Source organism: Pagrus major, chromosome 21, assembly GCF_040436345.1.
Source record: "Pagrus major chromosome 21, Pma_NU_1.0".
In the NCBI taxonomy this organism is placed as follows: Eukaryota; Metazoa; Chordata; class Actinopteri; order Spariformes; family Sparidae; genus Pagrus; species Pagrus major.
The window spans coordinates 22539256-22559716 of NC_133235.1; the positions used below are offsets into that span (position 1 = coordinate 22539256).

Consider the following 20461-nt stretch of genomic DNA (forward strand, 5'->3'; position numbering starts at 1 on the left):
CCATCAGAACTTCCCAAAACCCATGTTAGGTTCTGTCTATCCAATAGTCCAACAATCAAATTTGTGTTGTGTGGATTACTTATTTAATGCTGTTACGCAATCCAGAAACACAACAGCGTTAACCAACATTTAGTAGCTTAGATAAATAGCCACATATAACCTGGTAGTTGTCTCATATATCTAGAATCAATGTTAACTGGTGGGGCAGCATTGACTGTTTGATTACAGCTGCAAAATAATACATCAGATAATTTAATTCTGTTATACTAAAGAAGTAAAACAACACAAACCTTCTGTCTACTCAGAGGTGTGTTTGATTTCAACTTTGTTAAAATACGGCTTGTTCGGTACACCATGCAGGAAATTACTTGCTTATGTGAGGTGATTCAGTTTGGCACACACTCAAGGACAACAGGGATGAACTAGTAATAAAAGTGCTGAGATTATAGAACCTAAAACCTTTTTGAAATGGCTCATGCAGCCCTCACAGAAAACACAAAGAATGGACGGTTGTCTTATGACACAGATTTTACGTGATGCAACATGAGAGCCCCATGAATCACGCTTGAATTTCACAGCATGTCTTGTGATAGTGTTCTGTAGTGTCGACTGATTATTGCACTCGTATGAACTTGTGCAGCAGCTGAGCATTCATTGTTATTATTCGTTCTAATCTCCGGGGTTATTGGAGGATAGATTGTGGTAGCGATCCAGCCTCTTTCAGTCAGATGCTCCAGAACAACTACACAGAGCTTACTAAATTATGATGGACAACAGCGATCTGAAGAAGTTATGTAATCACACTTTCGAGAACACAGAATTAAGATGTGTCTGAACATGGTGTGCTCAGGAAATGCTTCCAAACTTTTTATTGGTAAGATAAATCATAAAAAAAAAAAATAGATGGAAGACTGACAATCTTAATTCGTTTGTTAAGTCATGACATGTATGTGTAGCCTCTTATTACAAAATATCACAGGGCTTCACTGGCCCATATGAGCCATTTATCATCATTTGTTTTAATTCAAAATGATTAAATAAGTTTGAAATATATATCATTTGTATTCCTCTTTCTCCTTAAAGGTAGATTATAAAGCTATAAATAAGGACAGACAATATTGAGAAACTCTGATGCGCACCCTGTTGTGTTTATTGGATATTAACTGTAGTAATGGGATGAAACAACTGTACACTTGCTCATTTTTAAGCACTTGTACTTTACTTGAGTATTTCCATTTTGTGCTACTTTATATTTCCACTCCATCGCATTTTGGAGGCAAATATTGTACTTTTTACTCCGCTACATTTATATAATAACTTTAGCTACCAGTTATTTTGCAGATTGCTGAGTTAAAGCAGCACATCTTTAAATTAATTTATTTCATCTGCACTCTTTAGAAAAAAATTCTGATACTGATAATCAGAAAAATGTTGAATATCAGATCCGATAATTAACCAGGTCAATACTGTCAATGCCAATAACACCAAAGTAGCGTATTGTATATTAATCTATTTTATTAACAATCAGATTTCCGTGCTAAATACTGGATCCGATAATCAACCAGGCCGACTATGAGTTGACCTATAGTAGACAGCATATACATATATGCAAATATATGCCTAACTTTACTTTTACTTGTAATTTTGATACTTAAGTACATTTAATATCAGATACTTCAAGACTTTCACTCAAGTACTATTCGTATGGGTGACTTTCACTTTTACCAAAGTCATTTTTTAACACAATATCTTTTTGCTTTACATACTCAAGTATGACCTTTGCGTACTTTGTGCAACACTGATTAGCTGTAATGTTTAGTAATTTAAGTCAATAGTTAACATTTATAGCATTATTACAATCAGGCATGTGAGTGTTATGATTAGGTCTGACAATGGTGAGTCAGAGGACACGTGCTTGTGGATGACTGTTAGAAGGTGGTTCAAAGAAAGAAAAGAGACATGAGTTGATTTCAAGCTTGTTATTCACAAGTTTTTGTTTGTAATGAGTGGATTTTTAAATAGAATAGACAATAGAGATACAATACATATAATGATTCTTATGATAATTGGGAATGTTCATGCAACTTATTTTATTCAAGTACACTGCAGATGAATGAGCTTGTAAAAGAGCAACAGAGCATTGTGGTGCGAGCTGCCAGTTTTGTCATGTCAATATTAGATTCTTGTCAGCATCGGCAGGTCTTAGGGCTCCTTCTTCTTCATCTCTGGAAACAAGGCAGCAAAATATAATGTAAACGGTGTCAACACCAGACAAACATTGTGATGGTTATTCACTCGCCTTCAACAATAGCAGTTTCACCGCAAAAATGTATAAACGTTACAAAAAAGAAAAGACAAAGGTAGGTATGACTTACTGCTGGTGAGCTGACTCAATCTTCAACTCACCATGTTCATAGTGTTGACAGTTATATTTTAACAAGCAATAATGTCACTTAAGTTTCACATATTCTTCTCCTTCTTATAAATGTTAATTAATAGGTAATAAGGCCCTTATAAGATGCTTATCAACATTATTATGCGTTCTAAGACTAAATGTGTTAATAATAGCATCATAAACACAAGCATTTGTAACAAACGTGTTACCAGTTTAACTGCTTACGAACGTTACTAAAATGTTATGAGCTCCTTATAATTGTTTATGATAGCATTATATTTATTAAGTTTAACTTACATACCTTTTATGTCATTGTTTAAGCTTATAAATGTCTTAAAATCAAATGATAAAGTGGTTATGATGCTATTATTAACACTTATGTTGTCTTATTGACACATAATGATGTTTATAAATGTTAACAACCTTATAACAGCCTTATTACATTATTACCTAGCCAACACTGTTACAATAATTAAAAGCATTGCTCAATTATTTCATTATCATCTTACTTATAATATGGATTAGAGTATTAACACGCATGTAAAACAAACACTCACCTTCTTAGAGATGCGGTCCAGCATCTGTTGAACAGGACTGTCAGCTGTACACACATCCAGGAAGACATCTCCAGAAGCCTGGAAGTTGCTGAGGTCCTCAGCTTTGTAGAGATTGCCTGGCCTGCAAACAGAACACATAACAGATATGAGACAAACAATCATTATGTGACTTAATAACAAATCATAAAACCTGTGCATTACGTGAAATTATGCAGCTATGCAGCGTAAAGTGGGGAAATCTTACCGTCTTGTGTAGAGGTTGGACACACAGCCCTTGAACTTCTTATTTCCCAGGAACATGGAGCCGCCTGTGTCAGGTAGGTTAGCGCTGCCACTCTGTTGCTGACCCTTGTCCTCATCATCGATAACCACCTCAATCCTGTTTGGAAAAATCGTTATTGTATTTTTTTGTACACCAGCTTTAGATTCATGCAGCAAGACTTTATTTTTGAGCAATGTATTTGGCTGTTTGATTTCTACTGCTGGACAACTCATGCCAATGTCCACTTTTATTTATGTGTAACGGAACCCATTTCCCTGCTATATTAAAGGTATACTATGCACGATTTTCCTAAAAAACAATGTATAGACTGAAATGTGACTCAAAAGTCAAGTCTTCACACCTTTGAATGGTGTGTTTACCAGCAAATCCTGCATACTACATCTTTAAGTATGTACAGATTTATCATATGTTTGAATGTAAAATGTTTGCCTCCTTCATACCTTGCAGCACTGTTTTTTACAGTCAAATAATGCCACTGGTCATCATTATATCGTTTGTTTGATTTCCAGATCTTGTCGTTGAAATTCAGAACCACGTAGCCATTTTCTAACATGAGATTCAACCCGTTAGCCTGGAAAACAGTAAAAAAAATAAAAGGTTTTAAAGTCTGTGCAAGTTCAACATGTTTTCTCACACAAATCAGATCTCAAAAGACACAATTACAACATCATATTTCAAAGTAAATGTGAGGACTGACCTGCTGTTTGTCCTGCAGAATGAGACCCTGATTCTCTGTGCTCTTGAACCCGATGGACACAGTGAAGTCGTTAGCCAAACTGAAGCCTGTGAGGTCGGATGACAGGGAGCCTCCCAAGCTGAACTCTGCTTTACGAGTGACCTGGACGAGGACATGGACGTTATGCATCAGTTAATTAGTTGACACACATAAGTCTGAGTGAGGTTTTCGACATGTGAGGTGAACTTACCAAGGATTCCATGGGACAACTTTTGCTGTTGATGCCCACTTGCTCAGTAAGCTGTACATGGTTATTATTCAGCTTCAGATCCTTCAAGCATCCCTTGAACGGCTGCATGGTGATGTTATTTCTGTAGGGAGGAACAGAAACTCAAGTTATTCTTGATAAAGTGGGAAAGGTTGACCATCTAATTCACCACACTCATTGATCAAGAGGAAAATTGAACAGCACTTACCTCTCCCTCAAGTCTTGTGGGATACCGCCGATGTAGTATTCCTTAAAATCGCTGTTAGTGAACGAAACGTCGGCTTTGGCCGCTTCATCGCGGGCAAACCGGACTGACAATGCTTTGTTGTTACTGATAAGGATGAGAATGTTTGCCCAGTCGCTTGTCTGAAGGAAGGAGCAGGAAATTATGCTTAATTTACAAATGTTATCTTGTTGAGCAATGAAATTATCAAGGAAGAACCTGAGTGATTGCAGAAAACAAGAACAGCTTCTTACCGGGAACAGCTTCTTGCCATTTGTCGCTGGGGTGTCAAGCAAATTGCTATGTATGAAGATGACGCCCTTCTCCATCGTCACGGTGAAGTAATAGTCCTACAATGAAGAGGAAAAACAGTATTTAAACTCTTGTAAATAGTACATGTATAAATGCATAAAAACATAACATTTATAAAGTAACCACATGAATGATCATTTACCTCACTTCCGGTGTAGAAGAGCAGACCGTTTTCTGAACGAGCATTGATGGACATACTAATGCGGATGTATTGAGTCGTTCTTTCAATATACCCTTTGCCGTATCCAGTGCCTTCATAGTAGTCGGCATCTACTTGATTTACATATCTGCAAGAAAAGTAAGAAAATAATATTTTAAAACACATTTATTCTGTAACAAGTCAGTTACAGAAGTCTGTTTGACTTCAGAGATTTATTTTAATATCCCTACATATTCAGGATCACTGTGGGGATGGGGCCCACTCAGGCTTCCACTGGACAAGAGGTAAGGAAAAGGAGCTCGCCAGTAAAAAGCTACAACAAACTGACCTACATATCTTGAGAGGAAACACCCGAATCACTACGGGAACATAACAATCCAAACAAAACAGGGAGGTTTTCCACGCTCCACATAGAAAAGACCAGTGCAAAGTTTAACACCCTTGTTCGGGCCGCTAACAAAGACGGGTGGGATGAGATTTTTTGTCCATTCATGCCACAGGGATGACATCAACTACTGGGGTGGGGTGAGGCCGAAAATGTCAAACACCAGATGGAGGTACAATTAAAGGACAGCATGCTTTTTGAAATAATAACAACAATAATAATAATAAAAGAAAAGCCATACACTTTGAAATTATCATTTGCTTTGCCTTCTTTCTCTCCATATGTTTATTTGTTGCATCACTGTGAACTGTAAAGGGATTCAGCGTTTCCTCAAAGGTGTCCGCATGTATGTAATTACATGGATTCAGTGACGATGTGTTGCAGTTGTTTGTATTATATCGAAAAGCGTAATGACAAATATTTTGGGGGAAAAAACAGAAAAAGGCATGGAAGGTAGCACGTTTATAATGTCTAGACTTTAGTTACTCTCAACACCAGTCGTAACAGCACCTACCTCTTGCATGGAGTCTCCACGTTGATCTTCTCCGCCTTTTTGAAATTATAGAGACTGATGCCTTTGTCGTTAAATGAGGATAACTCAATACAGCCCTTGTACATTGGGTACCTGAGAGAAGGTGGTGGCTGAGGAGAAGCAAAACAGAGAAAGGTATTAATTAAAAGTAAAAAATATAACGAAATAAGAACTTTGCTATTGTTATTTCCTTGCTGCTTACAGTGAAGTTGGAAGGGTAGCCTCCAACATAGAAAACCATGTCACTGGGAGTGAGGTCCAGCAGGTTCTTGCTCTCGTCTCCTTGTCTGCTGCTCTCTACTGGTATACCGGGTTTGTTTGAGGAGATATCTTTGGTGAGGACCATCTTTGCATCTTGGTAAATTCTAAATCATAACAGGGGAAAAAATATCCACATTGTCATCAAATCACACTCTTCACAAATCACTTTAAAATGCAGACAGGGCTACGTAGAAAGTGACAGAAGATTGAGAAGTGAGAATGAACTTTATACTGAATTCAGTTTACCTGTACAGATCCACTCTGTCGAACGTGGCCGGCTCAGACGGAGACTTGGTGATGTAACCCGTTTTCATCTCGTGCTCTTTTCCGTTGAGCTTGTACACACCGTGCAGCACGTTGTCCCTCAGAACCATTCCAATGTAGTTTTTAGTGGACTACAAGACACAGTTTGTTAATTTGGTGTGCAATTACAAACTTTTATCAAAACATTCACATACGCATTTGCCGTCACTTACATCTCTGTTGCCGAGGTACAACACGAACATGTCTTCTTTTTCTGTCTGTCTGCGTCTGCGTGTTCCATCTCCCCTGCCTTTTGGTCTCTGCAGCGACAGAGATAAAGCTGTGTAGGCCTTCAGATCATCCATATTCTTTGGCGCACGCAGCTCCACGTGACCATCACCTTTGAACTTCATCGGGATCTCAACCTGGAGGGGTAAAAAATGGAAATTAGACCCATGGAGGACAAATAGGGTACATATGGATGGATGTATTCAGAGAGTGGGACCTCACCCTGTTCGCTGCGTCACGGGCTTGTTCAATCAGGTCCTTGATCTTTTTGATGTTCTCAGTTATGTTGCTGATGGGGGAGAACTGCGAGGTGAGGTTCTCCACCTCTGAGATCTTATCGTTAAGAGATGGGATGGTGTTCAGCAAGGTCTTCACTGTGGGCACACGGTAATGTCATTTGTTATTCTGTACCTTAAAGTTAAAAAACAAGCTTGATATGTCTCAAGACATTTGTTTTTTTTAAAATCTCACCTGTCTGGTCCACATCATTCAACACACCACCCAGGTTGGAGTTCCCAGGAGTGACACTGATCTTGTCCAGTTCATTTTTGATGTCATTCAGTTTGTCCATAGTGTCGCTGGATGCGCCATTGGCTGCAGCTGCCTTCCTCTTGGCCTCGTCAATCATATTAGCGATGTCATCTGATACAAAGAAAAATAAATATGAACTCTGGCAATCGACTGAGAGACAGCTGAATAGTCATGCTAATCCTATAAGGACCAGTTCTACCTCTCTTGACGTCATTTAATTCGTTCTGTGCGTCAAGCAGGTCTGTCTGAAGAGCTTTCTTCTTCTTGTCAGCGTTCTTCAGGCGCTTCGTCAGGTCAGTGAGGTCTTTTTCAGCAGCTAACAAAGAAAATCAAGAATTAGTGACTTAGTGAGCTTTTGGATTATTTTAAAAACAAGAGTTTAACAGTAGGGCTGAATTACCTTCACGGTCTTTATCTGCATCCTTTGCATTCTGCAGTAGGTCTTCACCAGTCTCTTTCAGGTCTTTTGCTCTTTTTGTCAGCTTCTGGTTTTTTACATTCTAAAGAAAGAAGAAACTACTTGGTTAAACATTTTTTATATATATATTTCCAAGGCTTTTTAATCATAAGTATATCATGTTTTTGGCATCAAGTCTGTGGCTTACGTTCAAGGCGGTGTCTGCTGCCTTTTTGGCCTCATTAGCTGCAGCCTCAGCAGCATTGATTGCATCTGTGATGTTCTTGTAGGCATCGATAGCGTCTTTGGCGTTACGCACCTCAGGACGTCCACTTGCGTTCTTAACAGTACTGTAATACACAATTAGGAGAGGAAATAAAACCCAAGACACATGGAGAATAGATGTACAAAATCTCAGCTTTGAGTTGCACTGAACAATCAGACATATCGCTGAAATCCACACATTAGACCTCAGGTTGTAATGAGATTGTGTGCATAAAAGACCTACTTCTCAAGATCCTCTGCCACCTTGTTGAGGTTCTTAGCGTGTTCCTCAGCAGCCTCCACAATGTCCTCCTTGGCTGCCGCCTTGGAAATCTCATTCACCTTCTTGGTCAAGTCAGTCTTGGCACCATCCAGCTGTGCTGCCAGCTTTTCGTATTCCTATAGAGGAGAAGGGCAGGTATATCTATATCATCATCTATAGGAGCAGGAAATGCCATTTACATCACCTCAGGGCACAACGAGCAAAAAAACCCTGATTGTTATCTGAGTAGACGGCATGTTAGGACCCGACGGCTCGCTGGTGCGGGACCAGAGATGAGGCCGCTCATTATATCATGGCTATGTGTGTCAAAATGTTTGGGCTCATGAACATGCAGTTTGTCATACGTACTGTTTTGCTGTCGGTTAGCATTTTATTCAAATCCTCTGTCTTCTGCAGCTCATCTTCTGCCAAGGTCATTTGGTCCTCAACTCTCTTCCGCTCCTTTTTTAAGTCTTCAATACGTTTCTGTAAGAGGAAAACGAGTCAATCCAGATTACACAGTACCGCAGGACGCTGTTTACTTTATATAAACCACAGTAAAATCTTACTGTGTGTGCACATACGATCCTCATCACCATTTCTTTCCTTACTAACTATTAACCAACAAGCCGACGTGTTGCTCATAACTGATTAACTACTTGAGAGTTAGTACCTGCAGACTTCCCAGTGCCTGAGCATTGAGTCCGTTCTGGCTGTTGGCTTTCTTCACCAAGTTCGTCGCGTCTTTCAGAGCCTTGTCCAGGTCCTTCAGCTTGTCCTCGAAACCCTCCAGAAGGCCCCGTATCTTCTCTGCCGCAGCCTCGTTCTGGTCACACTGCTTACTCACATTGGCCTTGATGTAGTCAAGCACTGGAAGATAGAATAGAATAGAATAGGTGAATGGAAATATTATTGACCAGTAACTTTTTCTCCAATCAGCATCGGGGATCATAAGGTTTTGGAGGAATTTACTGAAGTATCTTACGTTTCTTGGCCTCATCTCTTTCTTTCTCAGCCGCCGTCTTCTGGGGGGTGAAGTTCCTGTCCTCCATCTCCTGCACCATGCGCTCAGCATCTTTGAGCAGTTTTTCCATGTTTTCGTTGGGCAACTTGGTACCACTGCCGTCTGCGTCGTTCAGCTGGTTCAGCAGAGCTTCAAACACACAAAAACAAATATTTCAGCTGTGACAGTCAGTGACATCAGGTTTTACTGGAGACAAGACATACTACATATGCTGATGAATTTTAAATACATGCAAAAAAAAGGAAAGTCTGAGGTTAAAAGACTTAAAGACAGTGTTGTGGTGCTGAATTGAGGTTTCGCTTTACCTTGGATTTTCTTGAGTAGGGTTCGAATCTCAGAGTCCAGATCTTTAGCCTTCTTGTGGGTTTTTTCAACACCTTCCACTGCCTTGTCGGCCTCACTAGCCCGTTTATCTGCCTAAATAAGGAATACATATGGACAACACACATTTACACCCTCATTGTTGCATGTTGACATTTTATTAAAATGCTGAGGCCTTGTCTCCAGTACTCTACCTTGTCTTTGAGGGTGCTGATGTCATCTGACAGATTGATCGTGTCCTCTTCCAGCTGGCTGACTCTGGACTTTTCGTCATTGATGGCAGAGCTGAATTTGTTGACAAGATTCTGCAAATAAAGGGCAGTAGCAGAAATGTAAATGAAGCTGCACAAAGTCAAAATGGGATGCCGTAGGTGGAGTGTCAGAGCTTGATTCTTTTTTCAGATGGTGCCGTTGGAATTACTTGTGTCTCATGGATTCACACTCAAATGAAGTGGATGTAACAGCTGAGATTATGAGAGAATGAGAAACGACGGATCGGAGCAACAAACGCTGGCATGCAGTGGTGTGGTCCCTAACTCGTGTCGACACACAGGCTGTGGGACAAAATTCACCGAGATTGCTTATCAGCAGGAATCTCAAATGTTTAAACAAGCACACACCCATCCTGTGCCAAACTGTTTGTGTGTAGGAAGCAGACATGCAGAGTGCAAGTTATAATAAAAAAAATCAAACATTGTATCTCATTGTGCCTGTGGTCATTCATTTTGCATCAGGATTTGGCATAATTTCTTGACTTTTGTGCCTACACTGAATTTATGGCTTTCACAGTACCTTGGTGTCCGTCACAGCCTTTTCCAGCTCCCTCAGCCTTTCTTGAGAGGAGGAGCTGGCAGAAGCGTTGTCCAGTTTAGCCTTGATCCTCTGCATCTCATCATCCAGCTTCTCCAGATCATGTAGTAAAGTCTGGGCACAGTTGTCACACTCTGGAATAAAGCAAGAGACGATTGGATTAGCAAAGGATCATGTTCCATTTATTGCAAACTACATGTCACAGCGTCAGGCCTCAGTTCTTTTTTTTTTTATCAATTTACCTTGGCAGTTCTCATCAGTGTTTGTGTCTCCTGGCTCCAGTCTGTTCCTGCAAACTGGAAAAAAAAGAACATTTTAATGAAATTCATGATGGTGCATACGAATTTAAAAACAGTATGACTGAACTGAAATGCCATATTTCCACAACTAAAAACCGCTTGTCAAATATTAGCATGGTCCCAAATAGTAGCCTAGGAAAAAACAAGACTGGACCTCCCGATGGCTGCCATATTATCTGTAAAGTATTGTAATATTATTAAGTATTTTTGTCCGATTTCACTCCAGGTGTATGTGTGTTAATGTTGCAGCCAAACTGTATTTTGGACTAATATACACATGCCACAAGATGGCAGTAGCTACATTTCAAGTGCAGTATGGTAACCTTGTTTTCTACATCACGTTCCTGCAAATGCTTCACAATAAAAGCCTGCATAAGAAATGAAGGATTTCTGTCCACTCCAAGGGCTTTTAATTTGAAATTGATACAGGAAGTGTTGAGTTTGTATTACCGGAGTAAAGCAGTAACTTTAACACGGCAGCTGCTCAAAATGAGGCTAATTGTACTTATCGAAGGCTCTAATACAAGCCTGCCTCAAACAACGACCTTCCATAGTAAAGGAGCTGGTCATTATTTGAAGAATTACAGTGATTTAACAGTGGATTAATGAATTGTTCAGTCAAGAATCTAACCTCCAGTCTTGGGATCGCAGTTGTTTCCATTGCCATTGCAATTACAAGGCTGACAACTTCCTCCTGGCACCAGTGGCTCACCATAGTAACCAGGAGCACAGCTATGGGAAAGAGAAATAAGACATATTGGCAAAATAGAAATAAGACTACATTATTCCAAAGTACAGCTTAACTGTTCGACTGACTCACCTCTCACACTTGTCTCCGGTGTAGCCCGCTTTGCATATACACTGGAAGTCTCCAAAGACCTCTCTGCAACCTATTGCAAAACTGCACATTGATAGAAGGATCATGATTTAATTCCTGACATGCACTTTTTGATTTAATTATATTGAAGCTGTTTGGAGCTGTTTTGTACCTACCTGTTTGTGGACACGCTGAATGGGCATGGGCAAACTTTGCATGTCCTCTGGGCTGCGTTTCCATAATAACCTTCTTTGCAGCGTTCACATCTGTCTCCAGCTGTGTTGTACTGACAGTTCTGAAAAGACGGGATGTACTCTTTAAACCACTTGTAAACAATATGTGAAGAATAAAGGGAGCAAACAGGCAAAATACCGGATAGAGAACATATAAAAAACAAAACTCAAGTACTGTCTGCTCACTGCAGCCAGCCTTTTACACACACACTGTACCAACTCGACCAGTCTTTCATTGCACTGAAACAGAAAAGAAAACATCTGGGGGCAAAAAAAACTGAGACATCTCCCTGCCAATCCGTCAGAGCGAGTGTGTTCAGCCCGCTAGTGTCCATTCTGCTTTGAGCTGCTGGGGTGTGGATTCATGAATGCATTGCACACACAGGCCCAGTCCTGAGTGTCTTGCATAACAGTAACACAAAGGAGATGGCTGAGATTTTGTGAGGCGCATCGTCCCATCGAGGAAAATAAGGAGCCATAACAGAAAAACAGGGACCTATATCAAGTAATGCTTTTGATATGGTGATATAACAAACACAAAGTGGTGGGCCCACAGATGTAGCCTGGAGGTAAGAGATCTAGACTCTGACTAAACTGTGGCTCACAGCTGGGATGATGTAATCACTCTTTGTTTTAGGTGTGTGAGGGTATCTGTGCTCTACCTGTGGTCACGATGCCATTAATAAGGGTAAAGAGTTATTTCTTACCAGGCACCTCCCTGTCCTGTCCTCACACTCATCAGACAGACCGTTGCACTGGCAGGGCACACAGCGGCCCAGGAAAGACCCGCTGTTGTCTCTGTAGTATCCAGGAGAACATTTCTGGAAAAGAAAAAACAGAAATATGAAGGAAAAGAAACGTTTTGTTGTCGTTTGTTAATTTGTTAGACTGTATTTTTCTTCTTCTTTCTCTTTCCACAAATATTCTGCTTCTTTAGATGCACTGCAATGACAACGACATATAAAGCAAAATATGTTTTTCCTTTTTGTCGTTGTTTGTTTGTCTTCATATATTTTTTCTTCTTTCTCTTTCCTAAAATGTCGTCTTCTGTTTCTGTGTATATATTGGGAGTTACCCTTTTGATGTTATGCAATAAAAAAATAAGTTAAAAAAACCCAACAACACATAAATAAAAAAAAACATGTTACCCGATTACCCGATCTTAAATTACTACTTAAAAGTTTAACTCGTACACCCAGTTGTACCACTTAATATCTGAATTTTAAAGCAATGTTATAAAAATATCATGATTTCTTTCTGGAAATTACAACTGAGGAACATTTTATAGATTTTTTGGCTAATCCAGTGAATTAAATACCTAAAAAAAAAACAAAAAAAAACTAAGGTTGTTCATCACAATGATGTAAAAATCCTATAAATTGTTTAAAGGTTTCTTATTTTGCCTGTTACTACACTGGTAGACTAATGATTTTAAGTTGTTACAACTTTTTAGCTCATACAATTTAAACGCAACAGTCTACTTTACTTGGTAATCTGTTTTCCTGACTTTTTACTACTTGAGCAGACATATTTATGAACTGTAAACACAGAATTTGTTTTATTTTAGCTATAAAAAAAAAAAAACCAGGAGGATAATTAAAAGCTTTTTTTTTACCTAGACAGCACTTCAGTTTGGTCATTAAGTGCACAGCAGTGAACTTGACCTGAAGTGAGTGTCACTAACAATTATCAGTGAAGGGCCGAAGCGCGCCCTTTGCTTTCAGAGATAACAGTCTAACAAGCCACACCTGAGACCCTGAAAAGTGTATCCTACAGCTAAAGTGAAGCAACATCCTCTTAAGAACAGGATCCTAACAGACTTTTACCTGAATCTGAGAACCGGCACTACTGTCATCAAGAGAGGGAAACTGAACTCTCTGTCCTCCGTCATGTACCGAGGGGTAGCGTTGCTCCTGGGTACCCTCATCGTTCATTGACGGATACACTATCCTCTGAGTTCCCTGGTCATTAGGTGAAGGGTACTGGACCCTCTGAGTCAATCTGTCATGATGCCTGGCGTGGCGGAGACGCTCCCGTCTGGTGAAGGGCCTGTGGCCAGCGCAGCAAAGTCCAATCAAAGTCCAACATATCAGGATCTGTAACGAAATCCCTGTGCGCCGCCGTCTATCCATACGCGTTTCTAACATTCCTGTTGTTTAGTCTGTGTGAAATAATGCTCCACTCTGCCCTGCCTCAGCCTCTTAAACACACGCTCATGCTCACGGAGAGGACACGCCCCGTCACCCACCTGAGTCAGCCTTGCAGATCAGCATGAGTGTATTCAGGCGCACAAGCACACACATGCATGCTCGCTGTCTCACCTTTCCTCTCCCCCCTCGCACACACACAATCAAAATAGCTTGAGACACACTGGAAATCCACTTTTTATCATTTCTGAATAGAGAAAAGGAAAATCACAATATTGTAAATGCTGCTGTGTTTGCTTAAAGCTGCAGGGTGTGGCGATAAAGCCTCTACTTGACAAATCGAATGAAAATATAACAGTGTATTTATATTCAGTAATATTATCTGTGTAGGTGTGTGTAATGTTGTTTTTGTTTGTATGTGTTTAATTTAGGGATGGAATGTAACTAAGTACAGTATTTGAGTACAACTTTGTGGCACTTGTACTTTACTTGAGTATTTCCATTTTATGCTACTTTATACTTCCACTCCACTACATTTTTAGGCAAATGTTGTACTTTTTACTCTACTACATTTATTTGATAACTTTAGTTACTTTGTAGATTACATGCTGCGTCAGAGCCAAAGCAGCACATTTTTAAATTTATCTATTTTAACCGCAATCAGATTTAAAAAAAACGTTGCTGATTCTTATAATCAGCAAAATGCTGAATATCAGATCCAATAATTGTCCAGGTTGATGATGACGCCGATAACGCCAAGTCAACACTAAGCATACAGTTTATACATACATGTAAATGTATGTTTATTTACTTTTACTTGTACTTTTAATACTCAAGTACATGTCATATCAGACAATTTAAGACTTTTACTCAAGTATTATTCGTATGGGTGACTTTCACTTTTACCAAAATAATATTTTAATAGCATATCTTTACTTTTACTCAAGTATGACTTTTGGGTTCTTTCTTTTCTCTTCGAACATTAGATGCTACATCTCAAGTGCCTATCCTTATTAAAAAACAAATCCAAATATAAAACTCATATATGTGCATATGTGGTTTATAACAGGGTTTGTGCAAGCATTTATGACAGGGAGGAAAGTCTGACTTCCTCAGACAACAAACTCACACCTGAATCACGCTCCCCAAACACACAACAGACACAGTTGGGTGTGTCATTTGTCCTCACAGACACACGCACACACTCTACCCGCACTGAGGTAACAACACTCAGGTTTATGAGTAACAGTGTGTTGCCAGCTGCCACACCCCACGTGTCAAGGCGCGGCGCCTTGTCATACCACCTCGGGCTGCGTATAATCAAACTTCCTTTAAAACACTCCCCGTCTGATGATGGCTGACGGATACACAGACATCTAACCACAACTATGGCAACAGAGACGACTGGAAAAAAAAACTAATTTAAAAGTTTTATTGATATTACGGTTTCTCTCCACTAATAAATGATCCGTTACAAGAGGAACTCCCCTCAGATAAGTGGTCGCTCTGTTCTCATTTTTAATTAGAGCTGCGTCAATCATGTGTACACAAATCAGATCTGAGAAGAACAAACATGCTCAGTCCAGCCGGCAACATTCCCAGGATAAAAAGAATTTGAGTAAAGCTTTTCCTTAGCAACTACATCACGGTTGTTTGCACTATGAGCTGTAGCCATGCCAGTGATTATAGCTGTATAATCACTAATATTATGTCTGCGTGATTGTGCAACATATCCCAGCCTGGGGCTACACAATCTAGCTGCGTAGCTCTCTGGCTGGTATTTTCCAGTACATTCCACCCAAGGGTCCTCTGATGATGAATTTTTCCTCTAGGAATAGGGTGTGGTACTTTGCTCAGGTGTGTCAGGACACCCTAAAAATATGAGGAGGAGGTCCGGCTTCTTGAAGATGAGAAGAGGCCTTGCTCCACCCTGCTCATAATCTCTCCTAACCACTCCTCACACCCAACAATATAATATAAATCTCCCCACCCTGTAACTATATTTTTCAAGTTTATTGACACACCTGCGCAGATTTCAGACATGAAAAAATAAGTTTTTTTTCGGTATGTCAATACCGATGTTAGCTGGATTCCTTCCAAGTTTTGTCCACACCCAAGACAAGAATAACTGTGAGCATGCTAAGCCTTCAGTGATGCTACACTTGTTTGAGTTTCTTTTAACCACATCTGCTTGTAACCTATCAAGTTTAATAAAGACTGAATTTTTGATTTGAAAAAGACGCAAAGGGTTGAAGGTGAATAATCATGCAATCATTGTTTAATTCAATGAAAAGTAAAGAGCAGCAGTGTTGAGAGATAAACTCCTCACCTCACAGGAGTCTCCGGTGTACTGAGGGGGGCAGGAGCAATCCTCCACAGTGTTTCCAGGACCGCCCGTCCCGGTGTTGGTCGCCCCCTCCAGGCCCACCTCCCCTAAGCTCAGTCTCTGGCTCTGAGTAAAGTACAAGGCTCGGATCCTCAGGCCGACCAGACCGGCCAGGACCATCATCAGTTCCTCTCTGGAGACGGGCCTGTTGGTGACAGCATGGCGCCAGTTTCCCTGCAGATAACAAATACATTATTTTGTGATATTAAAGGTCCTGTATTATGCTCATTTTCAGGTTCATACATATATTTTGGGTGTCTATTAAAAAATGTGCTTTACTGGTCAAAAAAACATAATATTTTTCTTGTACTGTCCATTGCTGCAGCACCTCTATTCACCCTCTGTCTGATAACACGTTTTAGACCCTGTCTCTTTAAAGGCTCCCTCCAGAAAAGCCCAGCCTGCTCTGATTGGTCAGCTCTCACAGGCCTGAGCAGGAACCTTCCACCATGCATCTGCATCGGCTCTGTCTGGGTTTTTGCAAATCCTGACTGCTCATTTAAAGCAACAGTTTCTGAATACAGGCATTTTGGATTTCTCAATGGATTGAGCATTTTTTGGATACTTTCACAGTATTTATATAGCTACGGAAGCCCTAAAGGGCCATGCATTCATACATTTTATTTCCTCCGTTTTCCCGTGATAACGAGTTAATTTCATTTGTTTTCTCGAGATCTCGAGTTATTATCTCCAAATAACAACTGCCGTTTTCCCGAGATAACGAGATAATCTTCTCGAGATCTCGAGATAACGAAACTTTGTTTTCTCGAGATAACGATATAATTAATTTGAGATTTCGAGATAATGACTGATATGATAGGCCTGAGATTATGGAGACGCCCGGGACCTCGTAGCTGGTCAGCTATGTAGTTAACGACGACATCAGGCTCACTTAGATTGTGCCCCCGATATAGCTGAAGCCTTGCTAGCCGTCTTTTTAGATTACGCACACTAATGTGTATATTATCTCTAATAGCAAGGCATAATGCTATTTCAGCCTGTGTCAGGCCTTGATTGAAAAGATATGTGACGCGGTGATCGATATGCTCCTGCTCCTCTGACATTGCTACACTGAATGATGTTTCCTGCAGTGATTTAATATACTACACTATCGTTTTGTTTTCTCAAGATCTCGAATTAATTATATCATTATCACGGGAAAACAATGTTTCATTATCTCGAGATCTCGAGAAAATTATCCCGTTATCTTGGGAAAACGGCAGTTGTTATTTCGAGATAATAACTCGAGATCTTGAGAAAACAAATGAAATTAACTCGTTATCACAGGAAAACGTGAGGAAATAAAATGTATGAATGCATGGCCCTTTAGGGCTTCCGTACATAGCATCTAAACCTGCTTTAATATAATTAAAAAAACATGGAAATCTCACTTTCTACAATCTGGGACCTTTAATATGGTATAAAAGACCAGTATCTGTCCAGCTGTTTAACACGTGGATATTTCAACAACAATGAACCAAACTTTCTTTTAACTTGGTGTTAGTAATAAATGCTCCTGAAGGTTGGGATGACTCAATGAACTTTCATCTAGCACCATTATCATAAGAAAATTTCAATCATACCCAAAAATAACAAAATCTAATAGCAGATTTCTGTGAACTTAAAAAGAAATCACATTTAGAGTTCCTTCTCGACATTCAAAGCTCTTCACTCACCCCAATTTCAGGTGAAAATCTACTTCACACAAACATATCTTATCATCGAATAAACAGCTTGTACAGGATTCAACTTGTTGGTCTGAAATACCTCATAACTGATAAGGCTTTAAGAACAAAGAAATACTCAGTCCGTGTTCATCCCCTTTCATATCATGTGGTAGATTTGAAATCAATACATAGTGATGTCTTAATTGAAGTCGAACAGAGGAACTGGTGTGTGCTTTACCTCCAGGAGCTGGACTCTGCCCTGATACAGCCTGTCTGGAAGTGGGACTTGTGAAGCCATGTGGATCAGAGTCATATCCTGACCCTAGGGGGATACAATGAGTTAAATAAACTGTGTTTCTGACAATGAAAAAAAAGATATGTGTGATAGTGAAGAAACTAGTAGCACTACACACAGTCAGCACAACATCAGGTCTTCTGTCCATCAGAGTCATCCCCTCACTGGGAATCCCAAAGGATTTGGACTGGTAGGTGAGGAAACCACCATAAGATGAAACCTAAGACATGAGGGGAAAGCAGAACTATCTGTTAGCTTAACTTTAAAGGACTTCAGAGCAACCTAGGTCTTATTTCACAGCGTGGCAGTAATAATTAAGGCCATCATTTTTATCAGTTATATTAGTATTGCATTTTACCTATCTAACCAATTACGAAGATTTTAGGGACGTTGCAACAGTTCTAAAAACGAGCCCATAGATGCAAAAGACTTTGATTAGATAATGCAAAAAACCCAGTTGAACTGAAAGATCTGAACCAATGTTTTCAGAAGTAAACACGTCCTAAAGGTGTGACGAGGAGGTGAACCCAAATGCCCCCATATCTTTACGTAACGTATATTATATATTTACACAATCATTCTGAACTGACAACTAACATGTTAAAACTACGGAAGCCCTAAAGGGCCATGCATTCATACATTTTATTTCCTCCGTTTTCCCGTGATAACGAGTTAATTTCATTTGTTTTCTTGAGATCTCAAGTTATTATCTCGAAATAACAACTGCCGTTTTCCCGAAATAACGGGATAATTTTCTCAAGATCTCGAGATAACAAAACTTTGTTTTCCTGAGATAACGATAAAATTAATTCGAGATCTTGAGAAAACAAAACGATAGTGTAGTATATTAAATCATTGCAGTGTAGCAGTGTCAGTGAGGAGCAGGAGCATATCGATCACCGCATCACATATCTTTTCAATCAAGGCCTGACACAGGCTGAAATAGCATTATGCCTTGCTATTACAGATAATATACACATTAGTGTGCATAATCTAAAAAGACGGTAAGCAAGGCTTCAGCTATATCGGTGGCGCAATCTAAGTGAGCCTGATGTCGTCGTTAACTACATAGCTGACCAGCTACGAGGTCCCGGGCCTCTCCATAATCTCCGGCCTATCATATCACAGTCATTATCTCGAGATCTCGAATTAATTATATCGTTATCTCGGGAAAACAAAGTTTCATTATCTCGAGATCTCGAGAAAATTATCCCGTTATCTCGGGAAAACGGCAGTTGTTATTTCGAGATAATAACTCGAGATCTCGAGAAAACAAATGAAATTAACTCGTTATCATGGGAAAACGGAGGAAATAAAATGTATGAACGCATGGCCCTTTAGGGCTTCCGTATAAAACACCAAAGTCACACAATAACACAAACTAACTAACCGATTAGTTTGCAGTAGCCAGCAACACTGGTGTTCTGCGAGGTAGAAATTACCGTTTTTGTTAATGGAGTCTGGTCACTATGAACAGAGTGAGTTAATGGCTGTTTCTGATTAAACAAAAAGGATCTTACTCTTTAATAAAAAGGTCTATCTCTGTAGGTATCATTTCCATAATGTTGTCAGACACTTTAACAGTAATCTGAGCATGTCATTGGGAAAAAAAATGTTAGTGAACATACTTTGAAGGGCACATTTGCTGCCATTGCAGCCCGAGCCTGATGAGATTAACCAAACCAATTCCCAAACTAGTTTGTACTAATAATTAGTCATTTAGGCCCTAAAATATGTAAAAAATAAAAGAAATGTAAAAAAAAAAAATAGGCCCTAGGTTTTAAAAATACCAGTATTAGCCAACAAATTATTGGTCTGAAATGACAAGGCAGATTTTTGCATCTTTAGATCTCAACAATTATTGTAAGTTAGAGAGTAAAACAGGGAATGCGGACAAAGCTATGAAAATGAATGAAAATAAGCCAAGAAATCTAGCAGCAATCTAGGAACTGGGAAAAATGGAACAATGATGCCAACAAGTAAGTAGTATGGAACAATTGAGAATAAAAAATATACAATAAATATATGTATAAAGTATAAAGAAGGAAAATAAGCCAAGAAAATACTGAATTTTCTTGAAATTTTGCCCTTTTATTTTGGCTTTATTTCTCAATAAAAACAACCATAAAGCTTTTACTCTGGAAAAACTGTGTCTGCTTCCATGTTTAAACATTTGCATTAGTATTTATTGACAGCAGCTTTCTTGTAGTCATGATATTCTCCCCCCATCTTGGACTCACCCTGTCTCCCAGGTAGGACGATGGTGCAACCCAGTGTAGAGTCTGGACTGTGGGAGAAAGCTCCTGGATGTCTGCCACCACTGTGTTACTGGCCGTGTTCAGCACAGAGGTAACCTCCTCCTTGTCGGGGCTTTCCAAACGCCAGGACTGCATGTCAACGTACTAATAACGGCGAATAAATGGGG

General features: G+C 39.7%; 1 protein-coding gene across 1 annotated transcript in view; it reads right to left on the reverse strand.

The window, feature by feature from the left end:
- The window catches only part of LOC141017055 (laminin subunit alpha-3-like), a 64517-nt gene that overhangs the window by 4114 nt on the left and 39942 nt on the right, over nt 1-20461 (reverse strand). Inside the window, exons 37-69 of the mRNA XM_073491673.1 lie at nt 20277-20438; nt 18155-18256; nt 17980-18063; nt 16018-16248; nt 12249-12362; nt 11485-11603; nt 11312-11392; nt 11123-11223; nt 10435-10488; nt 10175-10326; nt 9577-9687; nt 9367-9478; nt 9023-9190; nt 8711-8907; nt 8407-8523; nt 8020-8174; nt 7720-7861; nt 7515-7614; nt 7314-7430; nt 7055-7225; nt 6806-6957; nt 6529-6720; nt 6299-6447; nt 5994-6156; nt 5774-5901; nt 4857-5001; nt 4657-4752; nt 4388-4545; nt 4162-4282; nt 3933-4073; nt 3676-3806; nt 3197-3331; nt 2953-3073 (exon numbers count right to left, since the gene is read on the reverse strand). Of these exons, the coding sequence (XP_073347774.1) occupies nt 2953-3073; nt 3197-3331; nt 3676-3806; nt 3933-4073; nt 4162-4282; nt 4388-4545; nt 4657-4752; nt 4857-5001; nt 5774-5901; nt 5994-6156; nt 6299-6447; nt 6529-6720; nt 6806-6957; nt 7055-7225; nt 7314-7430; nt 7515-7614; nt 7720-7861; nt 8020-8174; nt 8407-8523; nt 8711-8907; nt 9023-9190; nt 9367-9478; nt 9577-9687; nt 10175-10326; nt 10435-10488; nt 11123-11223; nt 11312-11392; nt 11485-11603; nt 12249-12362; nt 16018-16248; nt 17980-18063; nt 18155-18256; nt 20277-20438 (4422 nt within the window). The remainder of the gene's footprint in view (nt 1-2952; nt 3074-3196; nt 3332-3675; nt 3807-3932; nt 4074-4161; nt 4283-4387; nt 4546-4656; nt 4753-4856; nt 5002-5773; nt 5902-5993; nt 6157-6298; nt 6448-6528; nt 6721-6805; nt 6958-7054; nt 7226-7313; nt 7431-7514; nt 7615-7719; nt 7862-8019; nt 8175-8406; nt 8524-8710; nt 8908-9022; nt 9191-9366; nt 9479-9576; nt 9688-10174; nt 10327-10434; nt 10489-11122; nt 11224-11311; nt 11393-11484; nt 11604-12248; nt 12363-16017; nt 16249-17979; nt 18064-18154; nt 18257-20276; nt 20439-20461) is intronic.